Source organism: Plecotus auritus (assembly GCF_963455305.1).
Source record: "Plecotus auritus genome assembly, chromosome: 9".
NCBI classification, from domain to species: Eukaryota; Metazoa; Chordata; class Mammalia; order Chiroptera; family Vespertilionidae; genus Plecotus; species Plecotus auritus.
This window is the reverse complement of record NC_137783.1, coordinates 113474494-113494495: the sequence shown is the minus strand read 5'-3', so window position 1 is coordinate 113494495 and position 20002 is coordinate 113474494. Positions and strand designations below refer to the sequence as shown.

Here is a 20002-nt window from a genome sequence, read left to right as displayed (position 1 = left end):
CTAACAAACAAAAACAAAATGTCCCAAATGAAAGAACAGAACAAAATTTCAGAAAAAGAACTAAACAAAATAAAGACAAGCATTCTACCAGATGCAGAGTTGAAAATACTGGTTATAAAGATGCTCAACGAATTTAAGATGAACTTAGTAAATGCTCCAACAAATACATAGGAGACATAACAAAGAACCAGTCAGAAATGAAGAACACACTAATTGAAATGAAGAATACTAGTACATTACAGAGATTCAACAGTAGAGTAGCTGAAACAGAGAGTCAAATCATTGGAACATAAAGCAGAAAACACCCAATCAGCACAACAAAAAAAGGGGGGGAAATGATAATAGTGTAAGGAGTTTCTGGGACAACTTTAACCATACCAACCTTTGTATAATGAGGGTGCCAGGAGAAGAGAGAGAGCAAGAAATGGAAAACATATTTGAACAAATAATGACAGAAAACTTCCCCTACCTGGGTTTTGGTACTTAATTTCTTAGAAAATCTTTACAAATTTCTTTATCTTTATCTTGAAAATGAGATAAATTTTATTGGATAACATATTATTGGCCTATTCTGTAATTAGATTTTATTGGCCTGAATTAGATTTTATTGACCTATTCTGCAATTCTTTGGGGACAATTTTAAATATGTATAATACTTTATATATTTATGCTAAAAAAATTAAATGTGTATTTTAGTATAATTAAAGAGAGATTTAGTTGACACCTCCTTTGAACTTTTTGCTTGGTTTTCATCTTTCATTTAATGTTTGTCATTTTATTATATCTGTTTATTTATTTAAATTGTCTCACATTTTCTTAAATATAGGAAAAATATTAAAATAAAATAGGTAAACTCTGTATGTTTATGTCATAGTTTAATCAAATCATACAAATCCTAAGGAAAATGTATTAAATACCCAGATGGCAACAGTTAAACATATGCACCATATACTAGTAATATAATATTTGTCATGCTTCTAAATTATGGATAATAATGTTTCAATATTTTAATCATGATAATAATACATTTATAGATAACTTATACAATATAAATAGAAAAGTATAAATATATCATAAAGAATATATAGACAAATAAATAAAAATAATATATAATAAAGAACTTATTCATAAAATTAATAATCATAACCCTTAAACTGAAATTTCAAGTCTACTCTGGATTTGTGGTGAATAAATTATCTCCAGTGTTAGCGTATCAGAACCTCTGAACACACATTCTTTGGATTAGACTTACAGAAGGTTCTTAGTTCTTTAGCCGTGCTAAGAGCTAAATGCTTGGCCTCACTTATGCTTAAGCAGGTCTAAAGCAAACCTGCTTTATGTTTCTTTGAAGAAAGCTGGGGGTGGGGGTGGGAGAGTCAATGGATTGCTTCTGCCCCCTGCTGGTGGACAGATGGGACCATTAGAGAAATTATCTCTCAAAGAGTGGCAATATAATTAATTAATTGTTCAAAGCAGTTCCTGTGTGAGTATCATTAAATAATTATACTGAAGAATAAGCAAAAACCTGGACTGTCTTAAAAGCAACAACAATGTTTTCTATTCAATATAATTATAAAGACATTGATTTTTAGAAGCAACATTCTTTCTCTATGCCTTTAGGGTAAGCAAAAACTATTGGTTATTAACCTATCTAATTTGAAAAGTAATAATATAGGGCATTATTTCCAAGACTACAAATAAAAATACAGGTGCCTGAACATTTGGGTCAGTTTGAATTAAAAAAAAAAAAAAAGAAAGAAAAAAGTCCCCTGAAAGTATGATGTGTTTAATTTGATCACATATGTGCTTTCTAAATGAACATTCCAGAAATTTAGACAAAGTACACAGAGGGAGTACCAGAATCCTATCATTTCCCCAGACTCAAATTCACTGCTTCTTATTTTGTTTAATTATTTTTTTATGCCAGGCATTGTTCTTGTTGCTACAAATTAAAAAAAATATATATTATGCACCATGACTTTGAGGTGGCATAACACAGCATGATGTTTGGGGAAATGTTGGCCTTTTTGTTCTCTCTTTTTTAGCGCAGGTGGAGCATATGGTGCACCTTACATATCTGAACACTTTCCTCTTAAAATCTTCATTGATTGGTCTCATCAACACTATCCTCTCCTGACTCCCATCCTACATCTTAAAATAGAACTTAAAAAAAATTCCAAGATTTATTGATCTTCAATTGCTAAAAGGCCGATACTCTCTGTGGAGGCACCATAAAAATTGGTGGTTAGTTTGAAGAAGCCTGAATGAGAATTATGTGCTTTTAATGTATGCCTACATCCTTTGATTCTTTTGTCCTCAATTCCAGGGATTTGTCTATATGTCTGGGTCAGAATTATAGGAATCTTATTTGAATTCTGAGTGTTGTACCCAAGGTCAGCAAGGATTCCTATGGCAGTGTCTGTTTTATATGTCATCTAATCCTTATATTCAATGACCCAAGACTGATAGCGTGTGGCAATAAGGATGCATGGGGCATTTTTACAATGTATTTGTATTTATCTTATTTTTGTACCTCTATAATTGTGCAACATTTACAAATATAAATATGTGTTATCAAAATATATGGGAACATGCTTTAGTTAAGGGGTTTCCTGAAAAGTGATGGTTGAGATGCAGAGGGAAAAATTTAAGACTGTTTTTTTTTAGCTTACTATTATGAATTTATTATAAAGGATAAAACCCAGGAACAGCCAACTAGGGGAGATGCACAGGGTGAGGTAAGACTGTTTTACAAGAGGAAGCAGCAGTTGAGGTACTTTTCCTCAACCCCTGTCTCCTCCTTGTGAAAAACCATCTTAGGCAGAGAGAATATCGGGAGAAAAGTCTCATAAAAAAAGAAAAATGGTAATTTTGAAAAATAAATGTTTAAAAGTTGACCATTTTTTTCTTTAAAGGGCAAAGAAATTTCATTGCTGGAGAAAATGTATTAAAATAGTGAGCTAAGTTATCTAATGTTGACAGGGACAAAAGGTACTGTCTGAGTAATAGTGATCATGATAGGAAATAAGTAGAAAGTGTTACAATGTTATAGCAAAAGAAAATAATTAAAAAGTGTTATAGGAAATGTAGAAAAATTATTTTTTGTGAAACACTTGTTATACTCTACTTGGACAGGTACATTCAGAAGAAGATTAACCTGAGGAGCTGCCTGGTGAGATCATCATAATAAAAGGCTAATATGCCATGACGCCGTGACTGATCAGCAGGAGCCTGAGGCTGCAGCCCCTGCTCGGTGGGGCTTGATGGAGGTGGGGCCAGCCAGGTCTGAGTCTTGGCCAATGGGGGTGAGGCCAGCTGGGTCTCAGCCTGGCGCGAGGTGCGCGCAGGCGGGGACTTGACTCTGGGTCCTGCAGCGCACCCCAGACTCTGACAAGAGGGAGATTTTCATATACACTTTACTCATTTTCTTTCAACTCTGACACTTCTATTATAGAGAAAGGGCAAATAGCAATATTAAAATATTTCCTGTAATTAATTCCCTTTTAATGTGCATGAATTTCATGCACCAGGCCACTAGTGTAATAATAAAGATGAGGAATAGGTCACAAAAGCAAGGAAGAATCTGAAGTTACTTTAACACATTGAAATAATTAAATCAAACAGTAAAGCCAGTATGGACTTTTAAACACCTGTCTACTTTACAGGAGCCTTTAAATCTTTTGTGAAGACTTTCAGGGCCAGAACTTTATTAAGGCAGGCAAATATGTGAAGAAGAAGCCAATCAATTCTACTGCAATAAGGCTTTTATAATTCTAGACATAGACAGCTATTTGACATTAACCTTCTGGTCTTTAAAATGGCAAATTCTAAGAGAGAAAAAAACAACTGCTCAATCTCTTCCATAAAAGCATATTAGATGAAAACTCAATGGACTCATTGAATGAATAAATAAGTACACAGAATACAATGGGCTGATGCCAGAGGGTGCGGGTCTACAGCCTAAGTCTCTGTGCCCCACAGGCACAGATGAGTCTGACATCTCAGAGGGACAGCGCTCCTGTGGGAAATCATTCACCAAAGGTCTTGTGTATAAATATTCTTCCCTGTCCATCACCAAGGAAGAAAAAGTAATAGTTGGCTATGTCATCTGGAGTGGAATAAAACAGAAACACTTTCATTAAATACTATTTGGAGGAAAAATACATTTGGAGGCAGCACAATGTAAGAAGTGATGGGTATGAAACGACTTGTTTAAATGCACTTATAATATTAAAGCTTCAAGATTATTCTTAAATGCTTAATGAAATGGAGGGTAGAGGAGGAGAATTATTTTGAGAACCTCAGCTCCCAGTTTTACAGTTATAGCATCTCACCAGCATCCTTGGGAAAATGTTCCATATCTTTTCTGAAAATTAGTTTTCTACTGTAAACTATTTGTTCTTACATGTGGCTTCTAAGTACATCTCTGATCCTGCCAGTGATGAATAATGACTCTTAAATGACATCAGGAAAAGACCCTTCTCTTCCACACAGCAGGTAATATGCCTCTAATAGCAGTAGAGTTGCTTGTCTATGTTTTGCCAAGTCAGTTGACTTTTAGCATAATGCTGTTTACTTCAAAATTCCATCTAACTCACCTGAAATTGAATCATTTCCTTTGAAATAAACACTCTTGCTGCCTGGAAGACGTATTTCAGTTCCAGAGTGACTGCTTCAATAGCCCTAGAATGAATTTCTCCTCCTTCCATCTCACTGGATTTTCTGGCCTGGAGGAGCAATATCCATGGATCTCCATCCCCTTCTCTGTCATCTATGCCATGGTACTTCTGGGCAATTGCATGGTGCTGCATGTGATCCGGACTGAACCCAGCCTGCACCAGCCCATGTTCTACTTCCTGGCCATGCTGGCCCTCACTGACCTGTGCATGGGGCTGTCCACAGTGCACACAGTGCTGGGGATCCTGTGGGGGCTCAGCCAGGATGTCAGTCTGGATGCCTGTATTGCCCAGTCCTATTTCATACATGGTCTGTCCTTCATGGAGTCCTCAGTCCTCCTCGCTATGGCTTTTGACCGCTACATCGCCATTTGCCACCCACTACGCTATTCTTCCATCCTAACTAATGACAAAATCATAAAAATTGGGGTGGCAATCTTGTGTAGGAGTACATTGCTCATACCCCCAGTCATCATTCGCCTAAAGTTCTTAAATTACTGCCATTCCCACATCCTTTCTCACTCTTTCTGCCTGCACCAGGACCTTCTCCGTCTAGCTTGCTCAGACATCCGATTCAATAGCTACTATGCCCTGATGTTGGTCATTTGCACACTACTGTTGGATGCTGTTCTTATCCTTTTCTCCTATGTCATGATTCTTAAATCAGTCCTGGCAATTGCCTCTCAGGAGGAGCGGCGTAAGTCCTTTCAGACCTGCATCTCCCACATCTGTGCTGTCCTGGTGTTCTACATCCCTATCATTGGCCTAACAATGGTGCACCGTTTTGGCAAGCATCTCTCCCCCATGGTCCATGTTCTCATGGGCAACATCTATATCCTTTTCCCACCTTTGATGAACCCCATCATCTACAGTGTCAAGACCCAACAGATTCGTAGCAGAATGCTCAGACTTTTTTCTCTGAAAATACATTGAGATACTCAGGTCTTTTAAGAAATAAAAAGAGACAACAATAGTAAGTACACAAAAATAAATTTTATTAGAGTTGGAGCTTTAGTCCTGAGTCCATGATTCTTGATTTTAAAACACACTTTAAATGTAATCAGAGGATGACCCACAAACAGGTTCCATTTTTACCTATGACCTGGAAATGAGTTGTTCTTGGAGTTGGGAGGCTCCATCTGAAACATTTCATAAACCCTATCAACTGTTGCTTTGTGAAAAACAAAACATATGTAAGTTATTCCACAAGTACAATAACATTCAAGAAAGTATAAAAGTAGTTAAGTGCCCATAAATATTTTTCAAGTATTTTCTTTGCAGTAAATTTAAATCCTAGGTCTTATAGTTTTAAAAGTGTATAACTTGCAGTTTCTTTAATTCTCTGAGATATAGTTAATTAATATTCAAAATGAGAAAAATACCAAACTCACAGGAATATTGTGGTTACTATCTGGACCAGAATTGTCCAACCAGAATTTTACTAAAATGATGGAAATGTTCTATCATATAGAATAAGTAGATCAATAGCTACATATGGCTACTGAACACTTGGAATGTACATAGCACAACTGGGCAAATCCTTTTCAAATTCTGTTTAACTGTAGTTAATTTATATTCAAATATTAAAAGACCATTTATTAGGCAGTGCAGGTATAGAACATAAAAAGAACACATAATCAAATACGACTTGCAATTCAATTTTTACCACATCTACTCTAAATTGAGAGCCTTACGTTTTGTTATATGTTGTATGTAGCTGGAAGTGGATTTTTCTCTGAATCCTTTGCTTTTAAATCCCAAACAGATGAAACTGTGTGCTTATGACTGACCCTGAGTTCATGAAAAAAAGAAATCAGTTAATTGTCTATAGGGATAAAGAGAAGTAATTGGGTTAATCTTCCTATAATCTCTTAGATACATAAGGTGGAAAGTATTAACACTCAACAAATTAATGCATTAATTTTGCACCAAGAAAGCAAGTATATCTTAATATTTTTATATATAAATCTAACATATGTATTTGAAACTTTTATTTAAAATAATCTGTTTATGTCTTTTTCTCCTTTCTGTATTTCATTCAATTAATTAGTTTCTGTTTAGGACTCTGTCTCAAAAAGAAAAATATTGGCTTAATTTCCAGTACAGAGTAAATTTCCTGAACAGACTAAAGTATCTTTGCCAGAAATAAAAATGGAAAATTATTCACAGGATAATAAATTAGGACTCAGGGGTTAGAACAGGGGGTTAATTAGGAGAAGAGAGTAAATTTTCTGAAATCAATGAGGAGTTAGCCAAAGATACCAGAACTAAAATAGTGTCTAACATGGGGATGAAAAAAAAACTGTACTCTAATTGCTAATTGAATGGGATTTATCTTCTTGCTACAGAACCAAAATAACTGTAATTAATTAGGTTAATATGAATGTCAGATATTGTACTAAGTTCCCTAATGATGATGATACCTGCATGGTCCAGATCAGCAAACTGAAACATGGCCAGGTTAATAAGATTTGTATGGATCAACTTTAGAACGAAAGTAGCAGTTAGCTATGGAACTTGTAAAGGTCATGTAGGTATCTCACAGATAATCTTTGGGCATATGTTGCTCAATAACCTGACAAGTTCCCTTCAATGCCTTGATACTATATAATGACCTCTCCTCAAAGCTGACTCAATCTTGTGGAGACAGGGACCTCTGCAATAGCAGGATATATTTTCCACCTGCCAGGCATGATGGAAGTACCAACATGAACTTATGCTGAGTTAAAGAAATAGAGTTATATATCCAACACACCTGAGTGGTTGGTCTGAGAGTCATGTTTAATATGGTGAGTATGAGGGTTCATCTGAGAATTTTACACTATGAGTATCTGTACCTTCGATTATGGCAATTTATAAAACCAACGTAGTTGGAAATAATGGCTGTGAAAAATAGGCATGAAGATATCTGGTGTATTCTCAGAAATCATAGTTTAATTTAGAACTATATAGTTTTACTTTGATGATGAGATTTATGAAGTACTTCAGAATGTTTAAAATTCATGACAAAATGGAAGGAGGTCAACCAAAAGAAGGAAGATGAGGAAAGAAAGCTGATGAAAGTAAATTTCCTATGATTACTAGGTTTTACACAGAAAGGAAGAGGTTTTTAAAGTTTTTATTTTTAATTGTTTTCTAAAGGCTGCTATCATGGGGAGCTAACTGATAAAATAACTACACTTCTTTGTAGGGAGGAAAGACCATTTCAGAGTCATCCACTCAGGTCCTGACAGTGAGAATAGGTAGACGTATCACAGGTGTTAAAAACACCATCTGGCACTTTGCAGCCTTTTGAGAAACTAGGCAGAGACATTCTTCCATAGATTCCAGAAAGACAATTTTATGAAATAAGAAACCTGTCATTCATGAATTAAGTCCTGACACTGTTGTCAAAGTAGTGGCCTGAAGAGCCAGTGAGAAACAGTAACCTTGTAGGAGTTGACCAGACTTCGTTATGAGACTTGTAAGGCTACCATCCAGCTTGAGTGGGAAACACTACTAAAGTAACACAGTGAGTTTAGGGAAATACACATTCTCCTCTTTTTGTTTTGTTATAAGCAAACTGTCATGCCATTGTATATTGCTCCCTTAAACTAATTAGGAGAAAGACAAAGTGTTGCAGAATTTACCTGGTGACCAGAAAATACACAACGGGTACTCGGAGATTCAGGAAAAAAAGAAACCTTTATTCAAAGCAGCGCTGCTGGCTCAGGGGATTCAAAGATCCAAAGCCTGAACTCTTATACAATGAAATTACTCTTTATATATATATTCTTATAATTCTTTGTTCCCTAACTTCTGGGCTTTTGTGGTGGGCTTTCACAGCCCTACCTAAATTAGTTAGAATGGGGAGGTGAGATTACAGCTAAAGGCCTGGCCTGGGTGGTGCCAGTGACCTCTCCTCTGGCTAAGCTGTTAAATTCTTAGTTTGTGGCTCTTGTAAACTGGGAGTATTTAGGAAAACAGATTATTGCCTAAGGAAGGGGCAGTGACTTAATTATAGGCTAACAATAATGTGCATTAGAATACTGGTTACTGGCACAGATTCAGATTGCTACTCCTCATCCCCAGGTTGCCCCCTATATTCTTCTTCAAAAGAATATAGGCTGGGGTAAGGTGACAGTAGGATGCAGGAAATCAGCAAGTCTAGCCTCAGGTGGATTTACCCCCACATCAAAAAGCTAAGGACCAGGATTTGAAAGATCAGTGATTCTTGGAAGTGAGGAAACAAGCTTATAGTAAAAATAATCTGCTCATAATAAATCCACCAGGAGATGCTCATGGTACACTATACTGACTAATTTTCCGAGGTCTATCAAAACTTTAGTGTTAAATAGACTCAGAATATTTTATACCTGAGGCCATGTGTTTGTTCCCTAGTATATTTGTGACCACTATTAGAAAAGGGGAGAATCTGCTAGAGTAATGAATAGAGACCAAAATACATCCATATTCTAGAATGACTCCATTGGAAATGGAAAACAAACAAATAAACAAACAAAACAAAACAATCCAGTGAAGAACTCCTTTGCATTGGTAACTGGTGTCCTAAAGCTCTTCTACTAAAAGTGTGGTTTCTGGTCCTGTACCCTCAGCACATCAGTAGCTTAAAGAAATGCAGAATCTCAAGCTCCAGTCCAGCCCTACAGAATCAGAATCTATGCTAGTTTTGGAATGCTGGTGATCTTCTCTTTCTTGTTCAGAGTGTTGCTCATAAGCTTTTGTTAATTGTGTGCCAATTCATCAATCTGTATCATTATTTATGCATATTTCTGTGCTTAATTTAATAATACAATACAAATTTAAGGAATATTAAAGTATCAATTTACATATAAATTTGGCAGATTGAAAAGTTTTATTTCTGCTACTTTCTATAATCCCATAAACTTGTAGTTGTACACACAGATACACTGTGAGAGGAAATGGTAGTGGTGTTTATTAAAACAAATTTTATGAAGATAGGAATCCCACATAGTGTTCTCAAAAGACAAAACAAGATAGGTAAATATGAATTCCAGGTATTTACAGGAGGGAATACTAATAAGAAAAAAAATGATCTGCACAGAACAACCCTGGAAAAACTCAGTGTGGGACTGAGCATGGTAGAAAAGGTGAACATCAGTGTGAAATTTCCTAATAAAAGTATCCAGATACCCACTCCTTTTTCAGCTTGGCAAAAAAAAAAAAAAAAAAAAAAATATATATATATATATATATATATATATATATATATGATAAATATGATTCCTATTTATGGAGTTAGGTACAAAGGATACAAGGACTAAGGTGTTATATATATAAAAGAGAGGAATTATGTAAAATAATACATATTGAATGCTAAAGCTCATGGAAAACACTTTCTTATTTATCTCCTAAAATACTAATCAGACAGATATTCCACAATTAAAGAGTTTTGGGATTATTTCCAGTAATAACTGTCTCAAAAGAAAAGACCAACAGATACTGGCATTTGAGTATTCACTCACCTAATTGGGGAGGCTCCTTTCTCAGCAACCTACAAAGTGACTGACCAGATAACAAATCCCACCAAGTTCATAGAAATCCCTACTCAATTCTTGGTCCTTCACGACAAAATAGGGAGGGACAGCAAAGGATTACCAGGGCTGTGATTAAATAAACCAATAAAAAAATAACATATCCAAAATAAATTTTAAAAATTAACTGAGTGCAGAAGATATTATTTAGAGCAGAAAATAAAACTTAAAAATGAAGACAAGTCCATAAATAATACTCTTAATGAAATAGTCATATTACATTCCTGATATAGGAACAGAATATTATTAATAAGAAGCAATTAGATAACAGAAATATTATTTGAAATTAAGCAATATAAGAGATGAAATAAAAATTAATAGAAGTCTCAGGAGATAAATTTAAGAATGCAGAACAAAATAATTAAATATTAAATATGGGAACTTGGAAATAAAGTATATAAGGTTAATCCAAGAACACCAAAAACTCATTAATAGAAGTTCTAGAAAGATAGGGAAGATAAAAATATAAGAGAAATTGGTTAAAATTGGGAATTTGAAAATTATATAAGTTTTCCCAGAACAATAGACACAATAAAAGTTGACAGTACCCACCAAGTATCCAGAAAAAATATATATAATTTCATAGTAAGTTAAGAGAATAAAAAGACAAGATTTTATGCACATTTCTGTGCTTAATTTAATAATACAATACAAATTTGGCAGAAAAATATTTGCAAAATACTTATCTGATAAAGGACTTTTATCCAAAATATACAAAGAGCTCTTAAAACTCAACTATAAGAAAATAAACAACTAAATTGAAACTTGATCAAAAGATCTAGACACATCACCCAAGAGGATATACAAATGGCAATAATCATATGAAAATATGTTCAATATCATTTGTTAGTAGGAAACTAAAACAGTCATGAAATATTACTACACACCCGTTAGAATGGCTAAAATTCAAAACACTGACAACATCAGATGCTGGGGAGGATGTAGAACAATAAGGACACTCATTCATTGTTGGTGGAAATGCAAAATAGTACAGACACTTTGAAGAAGAGTTTTACAGTTTATTTCAAAACTAAACTTAGCCTTATCATGTGATCCAGCTGTTTCACTCCTAGATATTTTACCCAAATGAGTTGAAAACTTACGTCCACACAAAAATATGTATAAAAATGTTTATAGCAGCATTATGTATAATTGCAAAAATTTGAAGCAACTAAAATGAATGGATAAACAAATTGTGGTGCATTCATACAATATAATATTCTTTGATTATAGACTGAGCTATCAAGCTGTGAAAAGACCTGGAAGAACCTTAAATGCATATTGCTAAGTGAAAGGAGGCATCCTGAGGCAGCTACATATATTTACAAGATTTTAACTATGTAACATTTTAGAAAAGGCAAAATCACAAATAGAGTGTAAAGGTCAATTGTTGTCAGGGGTTCAGGGAGAGGGAGGGACTGAGGGTGGGATGAGTAGGTGGAGCATAGAGGATCCCTTTCTAGTCTTTTCTTATTTAGGTCCTATGGTGAGATGAACGCTTTCATTAGACTTTGTATCACTTTTGGCTGATGTACTAGCATTCAGGAATCTCTCTTGCTTATAAAACAGCTATGGAAGGTCAGCTTAGAGAAACTTAAATATTAACACATATTTAAAGGAAAAATCCCAACCAGTTCATCATTCTCAATTTATAGAAAAGAAAGCCAAGGCCCATGAAATTTCTACCGTTATTTTAGCTACAGAATTATAATTCCTTATTCATTCTTTTGAAATCTGTAGAACTTTGAAATCTGAAGCTTTTGGCTGCACAATCTGACCTAAAGCAATGACAAAACCTTACATAAACTGTTGTGAGGGTATTTGCATAATTAAGTATTTTATGTTAGTTGAAATGATATCAATCTATTTGATTATGAGGGACTCATCAATTCCCCAATGATATTGTAACCTAATATCAAGAATATGACCATGTAACTTTTCTAAAATCTAGAAAATTACTTTCTTAAAAATGTGACCCAAGTATTTCAGATAATGGGCTAGAGCAGTGGTCGGCAAACTCATTAGTCAACAAAGCCAAATATCAACAGTACAACCATTGAAATTTCTTTTGAGAGCCAAATTTTTTAAACTTAGACTTCTTCTAACACCACTTCTTCAAAATAGACTCGCCCAGGCCGTGGTATTTCGTGGAAGAGCCACACTCAAGGGGCCAAAGAGCCGGATGTGGCTCGCGAGCCGCAGTTTGCCGACCACGGGGCTAGGGACATCTCTATAAGAGAGACTGAATGTATTGAAGGTCTTAAGTAATAATTAATCTATCTGTATAGGATTTTACTGGAAATGGGCTTTAAACTAGTAATAATTTATAGCCCTCCGCTATTTAAAATATTATCTACCAAAACTTATTTATCAAAGGAGGAAACATAACTCTTTCTAGAAGAAAATATGTATCTGAAATCATTATCTACCAAACCCTTTTGATAAACAAACAAACAAACAAAAATCTTCAGAGATTAGATAACTAAGACTGCAGAGTCCCCAGATTGGAAAGTATCAGAATAAGTAGAGCCTACAGCCTCAACCTGTGCCTCCCATTCTTTGTTCTGGTCACCATCAGAAAAATCAGATGTAGAGACCAATTTCTATTGTCACCTAATTTCTCACTCTTCTTCCTCAATATCTTTTCCTCTACTATACTTTGATTCCCTTAATTTGTTTCCCAAGGATAGGTGGAAAAATAAGTATTTTTCCTTTTTTATATCCAAAACCACTGGGAGAAGCTATTCAATAAACCATCATTTTTTGTTTCAATATCTTTGGATATACAGCATTTGAAATGCAGGGGACATTTCGTGGCTCTCTTTCCAGACAATATTCACACTTGTGTAATAACATACAGCTTCTCTCAGCCAGTAATTACAAACATGTCTAGGTAACTGACTGGCTGATTTGGCCATTTGTCTGATATTGATCATCAAATCGAGGTCAGCTGATAGTCATTATATTTATAGGGAATCTATGCTAATATAGGTGAAAGTAGCTTTCAGGAAGTCTTTATTAAATACTAGCACATCAGGGTTATTTGGGAGGCTCCATTTGAAAGAAGTTAATGAGAAAGCATTCCTTTCTCCACAAATCTCATTTGCATGGAGTCAGTTTTATTTTATTTTATTTTATTTTATTTTATTTTATTTTATTTTATTTTTTACTCATCATTGCTTCTTTTAATTCACTCTATAGAAAACAGAAGAGTACAACAACATTAATCATTGAAGAGACAAAAATATTGTTGTATCAGATGATATATATAGTGCATATATATATATTACTTTATCTTTTTAAATCCCATTAGTATAGTGGAATTTGTATCTATCTCCTTTTTCCTCCAACTGTAACCCACATTAAAGCCTTTAAAATGTCTTTCAAAGGATGAAAGGGATCTTTACAGTAGCTGGTAGCATTTCTGGACCCCTCTGATGCTGACTATGTGACCAAGCTCAAGAGCCTAAACGTTTCAAAGTAAGTAAGATGACAGAATGCAGTTTTAGGAGCCTTCTAAGAAGCATACAATTCTTCCACATGTGGCACTGAAAGCTTATAATTGCAAATATCTCCATGTACTGCAGTAGCACGAGTCTCTGACATGTAAAGGAAACTTGGTATTTAGTTGCATGTGATTATTTGAGTGTCTGAGAGTGTTATCTGGAGGAGCAACTGAATAAATTGTAGAGGATGAAAAAGCAAGGGTGTTTTTCCCTGAGGACTATGTACCAGAACCAACTTGAGGCCATGTATTTTCTAGGAGAGGAATAAAATGCAATCCTCCGGGGGCTGAAGATGCTGCTCCTGAGAAATGCCTAAAAGAAGGTATAAATAGAGAGTTCCAGATTCCTATTTATGTTTTGAAAATCTTGCTTTTAATTATTTTCTCCACTCAACTTTCAGGATCCTAGAAAATAAAGGTAAGTAAACTGAGTTATGCTTAGTGAAGACATATAGAAAAAGACACCAGGGGAAAAAAATCAGGAAACTGTAGAAGCTGCTCATTCTTTCTGGATCTGAATCATCTTGCAATTTCTTTAACCCTGACCTATGATGCACTGGACGTGATTTTAACTCTGAACTTGACCGCAATTGTAGTATCTCTTTGTGCTCTTTTATTAAATGGGCCCTCTGCAAAGAGCACAAATACATGTATTTTTCATTTAGAATATGTTAATGTAATGGTAATTTTTCTTTGACATGCAGATATGAATGTAGTGCTTGAATACATTGAACTTATATTCCAGTAGTTAAAAACAAGACTCAGTTATTTAAAAAGTTTAGTAGTTAAAGATAAAGTATATACAGGGTATCCCAAAAAATGTATATACACTATAAATATAATCACAAAGGTAGTGTTTATTAAAAGTACATTTCATTTTCACTTAACAGCTATCAGCTGTTAAAGTTTATATACATTTTTGGGACATATATATACATATACATAAATATATGCATGATTTTTCCCCATAGAATTTACTGAAAATTCATTATACATCAGGTGCTGGGCTAGAAAAAGCTGAAACTCAGATATTTAACTCCCTTTTCTATATAACAAAGATGTTACATTGGTGACAGGGCAATAATACTCTATTTTTAAGCCCAAGTGTCTATTATCAGTATGTTAAACTTCCTATACCTTATAAAAGTAAAATTATACTTTTGGGGTGAAAATTACCAATTGGTATCATGTGCTCAGTATGGGAAAACAAGCCATGGCTTTTATGGATATCCTAAACCAGTTCAGTATCTGTATAGTGGCTCATAAGCCTAAAGTCCAGAAAACGAAAATTTTAGTCTTAATGATGGTAATTTTGTTAGTGCCCTAATTGCATATGTTGTTGGCAATAGAATCATATTTGGTTTACGTAGTGAACATCCTAAAATACTAACTTCACAGTTGATGCACATTTGTAATTGGTGCTTGTTTTTAGGTATTTTGCAAATAAAAACTGAACCACAAATTAAGTAACTTTTAAATGGCCATGCAGCCAGAATATGACTTAGCCAGTATTTAAATGCCATTCTATGTGGCCCTATAAGCACACTATTTGTATTACCACACAGTTCCCCATGCATTTATTAAAGATTCAGTCAGAATATTCCATTAGTAATATTATAAAATAATGCTACAAGGAGCCCCAGACCTATAAGTTAGGTAACCACATGTGATAATGCTAAAACCTAACAAAACAAAACAGATCACTGGTATCCCAGATCACCGGTAAAGTTGGAAGAACACTTGGCAAAATTTATTTTCCTCCCTCCCATCTACATTTCTGTATTTCTTTCTATTACTTAGACTCTTATATCCCCCATCTTTTTTAACTCTTTATTGTTGAAAGTATTACATATATCCCCTTTTTCCCCCATTGACCCCTTCTAGCCCATCCAACCTTAATGTCCTTATGAAACCTCACTCACTCTAAGCCCCACCTTCACAACTGCACTACTCTCACATATATGACTCTGTCATAGGTCTGGATAGGTGTACTCAAATTATCTTCTCTCTCACTCCCTGAGACATCAAAAGCCCTTTAAAATTTTTAAACAATTAATCATAGCTGTATGTTAAATGGTTATACAATTAATTTATATAATTAAAGTAGATCCATATATTTATGCATATCAACATATATTATTTTAAAAGAATTACACTGAAAAAAAAATAAAAAAATAAAAGAATTACACTGAAACTTATATAAAAGAATAATGGGATGACCATTTGAGTATTATATATTCTAACTTATAACAAAAAAACAGAGGCCAAACTTTTCAATCATATAAAAAAAGGGATTACGATATTGAAGACCTAATAAAAGTAAAGGTAGTAAAACTATACTGTACAATGGTTAATGCACTGGACTGCAGTAAAATCAAGAGATAAAGAGGCAGTCATTCTGAAGCCTATGTACAACCTTAAAAAATAAGATACTTAGCTAGCTTTTATTTGAGAATTGAGACTGGGGGAGGATGGGAGCCACTTGTCATCCATTTATTTTGTACCTATGTCTACACCTTGGTTTATATCTATGTCTATATGTACAAAAACACACATACTAGTATACAGCTTATCCTAATGTTGTATCTCCTAGCCTCACTTTTCACCCAACATCTCCCTTACTTCTGTCTACATTCTTTGGGAATGTATACAAATAGTAATCAATAAATTACCTTCCCTTCCTTTTATTGAAGAACTATAAACTCCTGCTTTATAATGTGAAAGCATTAAGTTATTTGCTGCTGTGGTGATCTTTGGAAATAAAAAGTATATTGTCTGATTTTTAATCAGTGACCCAAGTGGATTAGAATGATTTTCCTTCACCACATGCTAAGCATATTCATTTAAGAACCCAACTCAATTTGGCATTAAAAATAGTTTTTAAGGTAGGTCCTACAATTTTAAGGGATGTATTGATTGGCAGACATGGATCAATTAATTCACCTGTGTATCCTCAATGCCTAGCACAGGGCTTGGCATCAAATCAGTTTTTAATCAATGTTGAAAAGGGCATATGTGCCATATTTCTTGAAATCTATTTTGTCAACACCTATTCCTTTCCTCTATTATAAGCAGTATAATTCAATTTCACATCTGTCTGTTTACTCAGGGATGTGATCAATGAAAAATTCAATGACATGTTTATATCTAGTTTTATTTTTATAGCCAGTATTGAGTGGTCATTAAAATCATTCTTTCAAATTTACCCTGCCTGACTTTGAATCCAGTGGGACCAGCAAAAGGCTGAAGGTCTAATGGATGTTTTCTTTTTCCATCGATAGAAATAATAATGAAATAATAACAGTATCCATGTCATGGATTACTATAAAAGTCTTTTTAATAAGCTATCATGAAAATTTAATAAGTTAATATACATAAAGTACTATGACATATTAAGAACTTATGAAATGTTAACTATTTTTTTTTCAGGATATATTTAACTCTTCCATGGAAGGAGTCAGAGTACACTTTTAGGCTAGTTAATCCATCTCCTTATTCTTTCACAGAGAAGAATATATTGGGGGGAAAAACCATTTGATCAGATATCATTCAGCCTAAGGTGGTGCTCCTGAATCCTCAGTCAGCCCTGTGGTCTTTCAGTAAAGGTACTAGGTCTGGAGTATGCAGCCACAGATGGCACCTTCCTTTTACAATCATACCAATCCCCAGGATATGTGGTATGTCCTGATTGGAATCCCAGGACTGGAAGATTTGCACACCTGGATCTCCATCCCTATCTGTTCTATGTACATTGTGGCTGTTGTAGGCAATATCTTTCTAATCTTCTTAATCATGACTGAGTGCAATCTCCATGAACCCATGTATCTCTTCCTTTCCATGCTGGCCTTAGCAGATGTCCTGCTCTCCACAGCAACAGCCCCCAAGATGCTGGCAATCTTCTGGTTCCATTCCATGGATATATCTTTTGGCAGCTGTGTATCTCAGATGTTCTTCATACATTTCATCTTTGTGGCAGAATCTGCTATTCTCCTGGCCATGGCATTTGACCGCTATGTGGCCATCTGTTACCCACTGAGATATACTACAATCCTAACCTCCTCAATAATTAGGAAGATTGGCATAGCAGCTGTGATCAGGAGCTTTATCATATGCTTTCCATTTATTTTCCTGGTATACCGACTTACATATTGTGGGAGAAACACCATTCCCCATTCCTACTGTGAGCACATGGGTATTGCTAGATTGGCATGTGACAACATCAATATCAACATAATTTATGGTCTGACTGTGGCTCTACTCTCTACAGGACTGGATGTAGTGTTTATCATTGTGTCCTACACAATGATCCTTCTCACAGTGTTTCGGATACCTTCTTGGGCTGCCAGATGTAAAGCTCTTAGTACATGTGGTTCCCACATTTGTGTCATACTTATGTTCTATGCTCCAGCATTCTTTTCATTTTTTGCCCATCGCTTTGGGGGTAAAATCATCCCTCACCACATCCACATTCTAATAGCCAACCTCTATGTAGTGGTTCCCCCTATGCTCAACCCCATTATTTATGGAATGAAAACCAAACAGATTCAAGAGCAAGTAATTTTGCGTTTCTCCCCCATTAGCACATGTTGTTAAAATAAAGAATACATTAAAAAGTTAAGGATAGAATTATCATATGACTCAGCAATCCTTCTCCTGTGCATCTACCCTCAAAGTTTGAAAACTTTAATTCCCAAAAATATATGCACCAAAATGTTCATTGCAGCATTATTCATAGTAGCCAAGACATAAAAAAAGCAAAGTGTTCTATGGCAGATGATTGGATAAAGAAGATGTGGTACATATATGCAATGGAGTACTACTTGCCATAAAAAGAGGAAATACTGCCATTTTCTACCATATGGATGGATCTTAAGGATAGAATGCTAAGTGAAATAAGTCATACAGAACAAGTTAAAAACCATATGGTTTCACTCATATGTGGGATATAAAACTTAAAGCTAAAAATAAACAAACAAGAAAGACAAACAAAACTCATAGACACAGACAATAGTATGGTGGTTACCAGAGAAAAGGGGGGTTTGGGGAGTAGTAAAGGATAAAGGAGGTCAAATATATGGTGATGGGAAAGGATTTGACTTTGGGTGATGGGTAAACAATGCAACATACAGATGATGTATAACAGAATTATATACTTGAAACCTATATAGGGACATCTATAGTAGTGTCAACAATAAAAATAAAGTAAAAAACAAAAGCAACCAAGAGCTCTGATGGTAATTTCATTTAGGCCACTAAAAAATAATGAAATAAAGAAACACATATAATCTTATTAACCCATGTTGTTCCACTAAATTTAGTAAAAAATGTATTTTAATGAACTTTACCTTTATAATTATTCAAAGTGTGTATATACATTTTTGGGGACACTGTATTTGGTTCACAACTGGTAAAATGGATTTATTTTAGTACCCTCCTCGTTGGTTTGATAATTAAATTAAATATGTCATATGATGTATTCAATATTTACTTAATATTTATTTTTTTTGTTTTGATAATGATAATTTTTCTGAACAAATGCATTAAAGAACCTAGTCCACCAAACAACCTAAACCTGCTTCCAATAATCCTCAGAAAAATGTTTGGAATGGGTCACCATCCTAGATACTGAAGTCACATAAAATGTTGATAGAAGTTGCAGCAGATAAGAAGTTTCTGGCCCAGCAGGCATGGCTCAGTGGTTGAGCATTGACCTAGGAACCAGCAGGTCACTGTTCAAATCCAAGTCAGGGCACATGCCCAGGTTTCGGGCTGGATTCCAAGTTGGGAGTGTTCAGGAGGCAGCCAATCAATAATTCTCTCTCATCATTGATATTTCTGTTTCTCTCTCCCTTTCCCTTCCTCTCTGAAATCAATAAAAATGTATTTTTTTAAAAAGAAGTTTCTGATTCAAGGGCAAATTATTCAAGGAGTGAATCAATAGATTAGAGCATGATAACAGAACTCATGATTAAGTGGCCTTGAGACATTTTTATGCTCCCATTTGGCAATGGGAAACTAAGAAATGGCAATTTCATATCCAGAATGTAGGAACAAAATATGATTGAATTTACAGCCTTAATTTTAAAGAAATCTTCAGGTTGCTATCTATGCTTTGCTGCCAAATGTAGTATCACTGAGCTCTGGTCCAGAAATTTTTGAAGGAGACTTTTTTTGTCCTACTATTTCTTGACTACTAAAGCTTCAGCTCGTTAACAATGACTAAGGGAGACAGAATGCCACACAAAATGGAAATGGAGAGTTCTGAA

General features: G+C 34.7%; 2 protein-coding genes across 2 annotated transcripts; both read left to right on the top strand.

Annotated features, from left to right (window-relative positions):
• Nucleotides 1-3935: 3935 nt before the first annotated feature.
• Nucleotides 3936-5609, top strand: LOC308233666 (olfactory receptor 51V1-like; the record flags this gene model as incomplete). Its single annotated transcript, XM_080640641.1, is given in 3 exon segments — nucleotides 3936-4088; nucleotides 4648-4675; nucleotides 4678-5609. Coding segments are annotated over 3 exon segments (1113 nt in total).
• Nucleotides 5610-17357: 11748 nt separating this feature from the next.
• On the top strand, nucleotides 17358-18329 carry LOC308233333 (olfactory receptor 52Z1P-like; the record flags this gene model as incomplete). The annotated part of the gene is made up of 1 exon (XM_080640258.1): nucleotides 17358-18329. The coding sequence occupies one exon, from the start codon at nucleotides 17358-17360 to the stop codon at nucleotides 18327-18329; it is 972 nt and encodes a 323-aa protein (XP_080496384.1).
• Between the last annotated feature and the right edge of the window lie 1673 nt (nucleotides 18330-20002).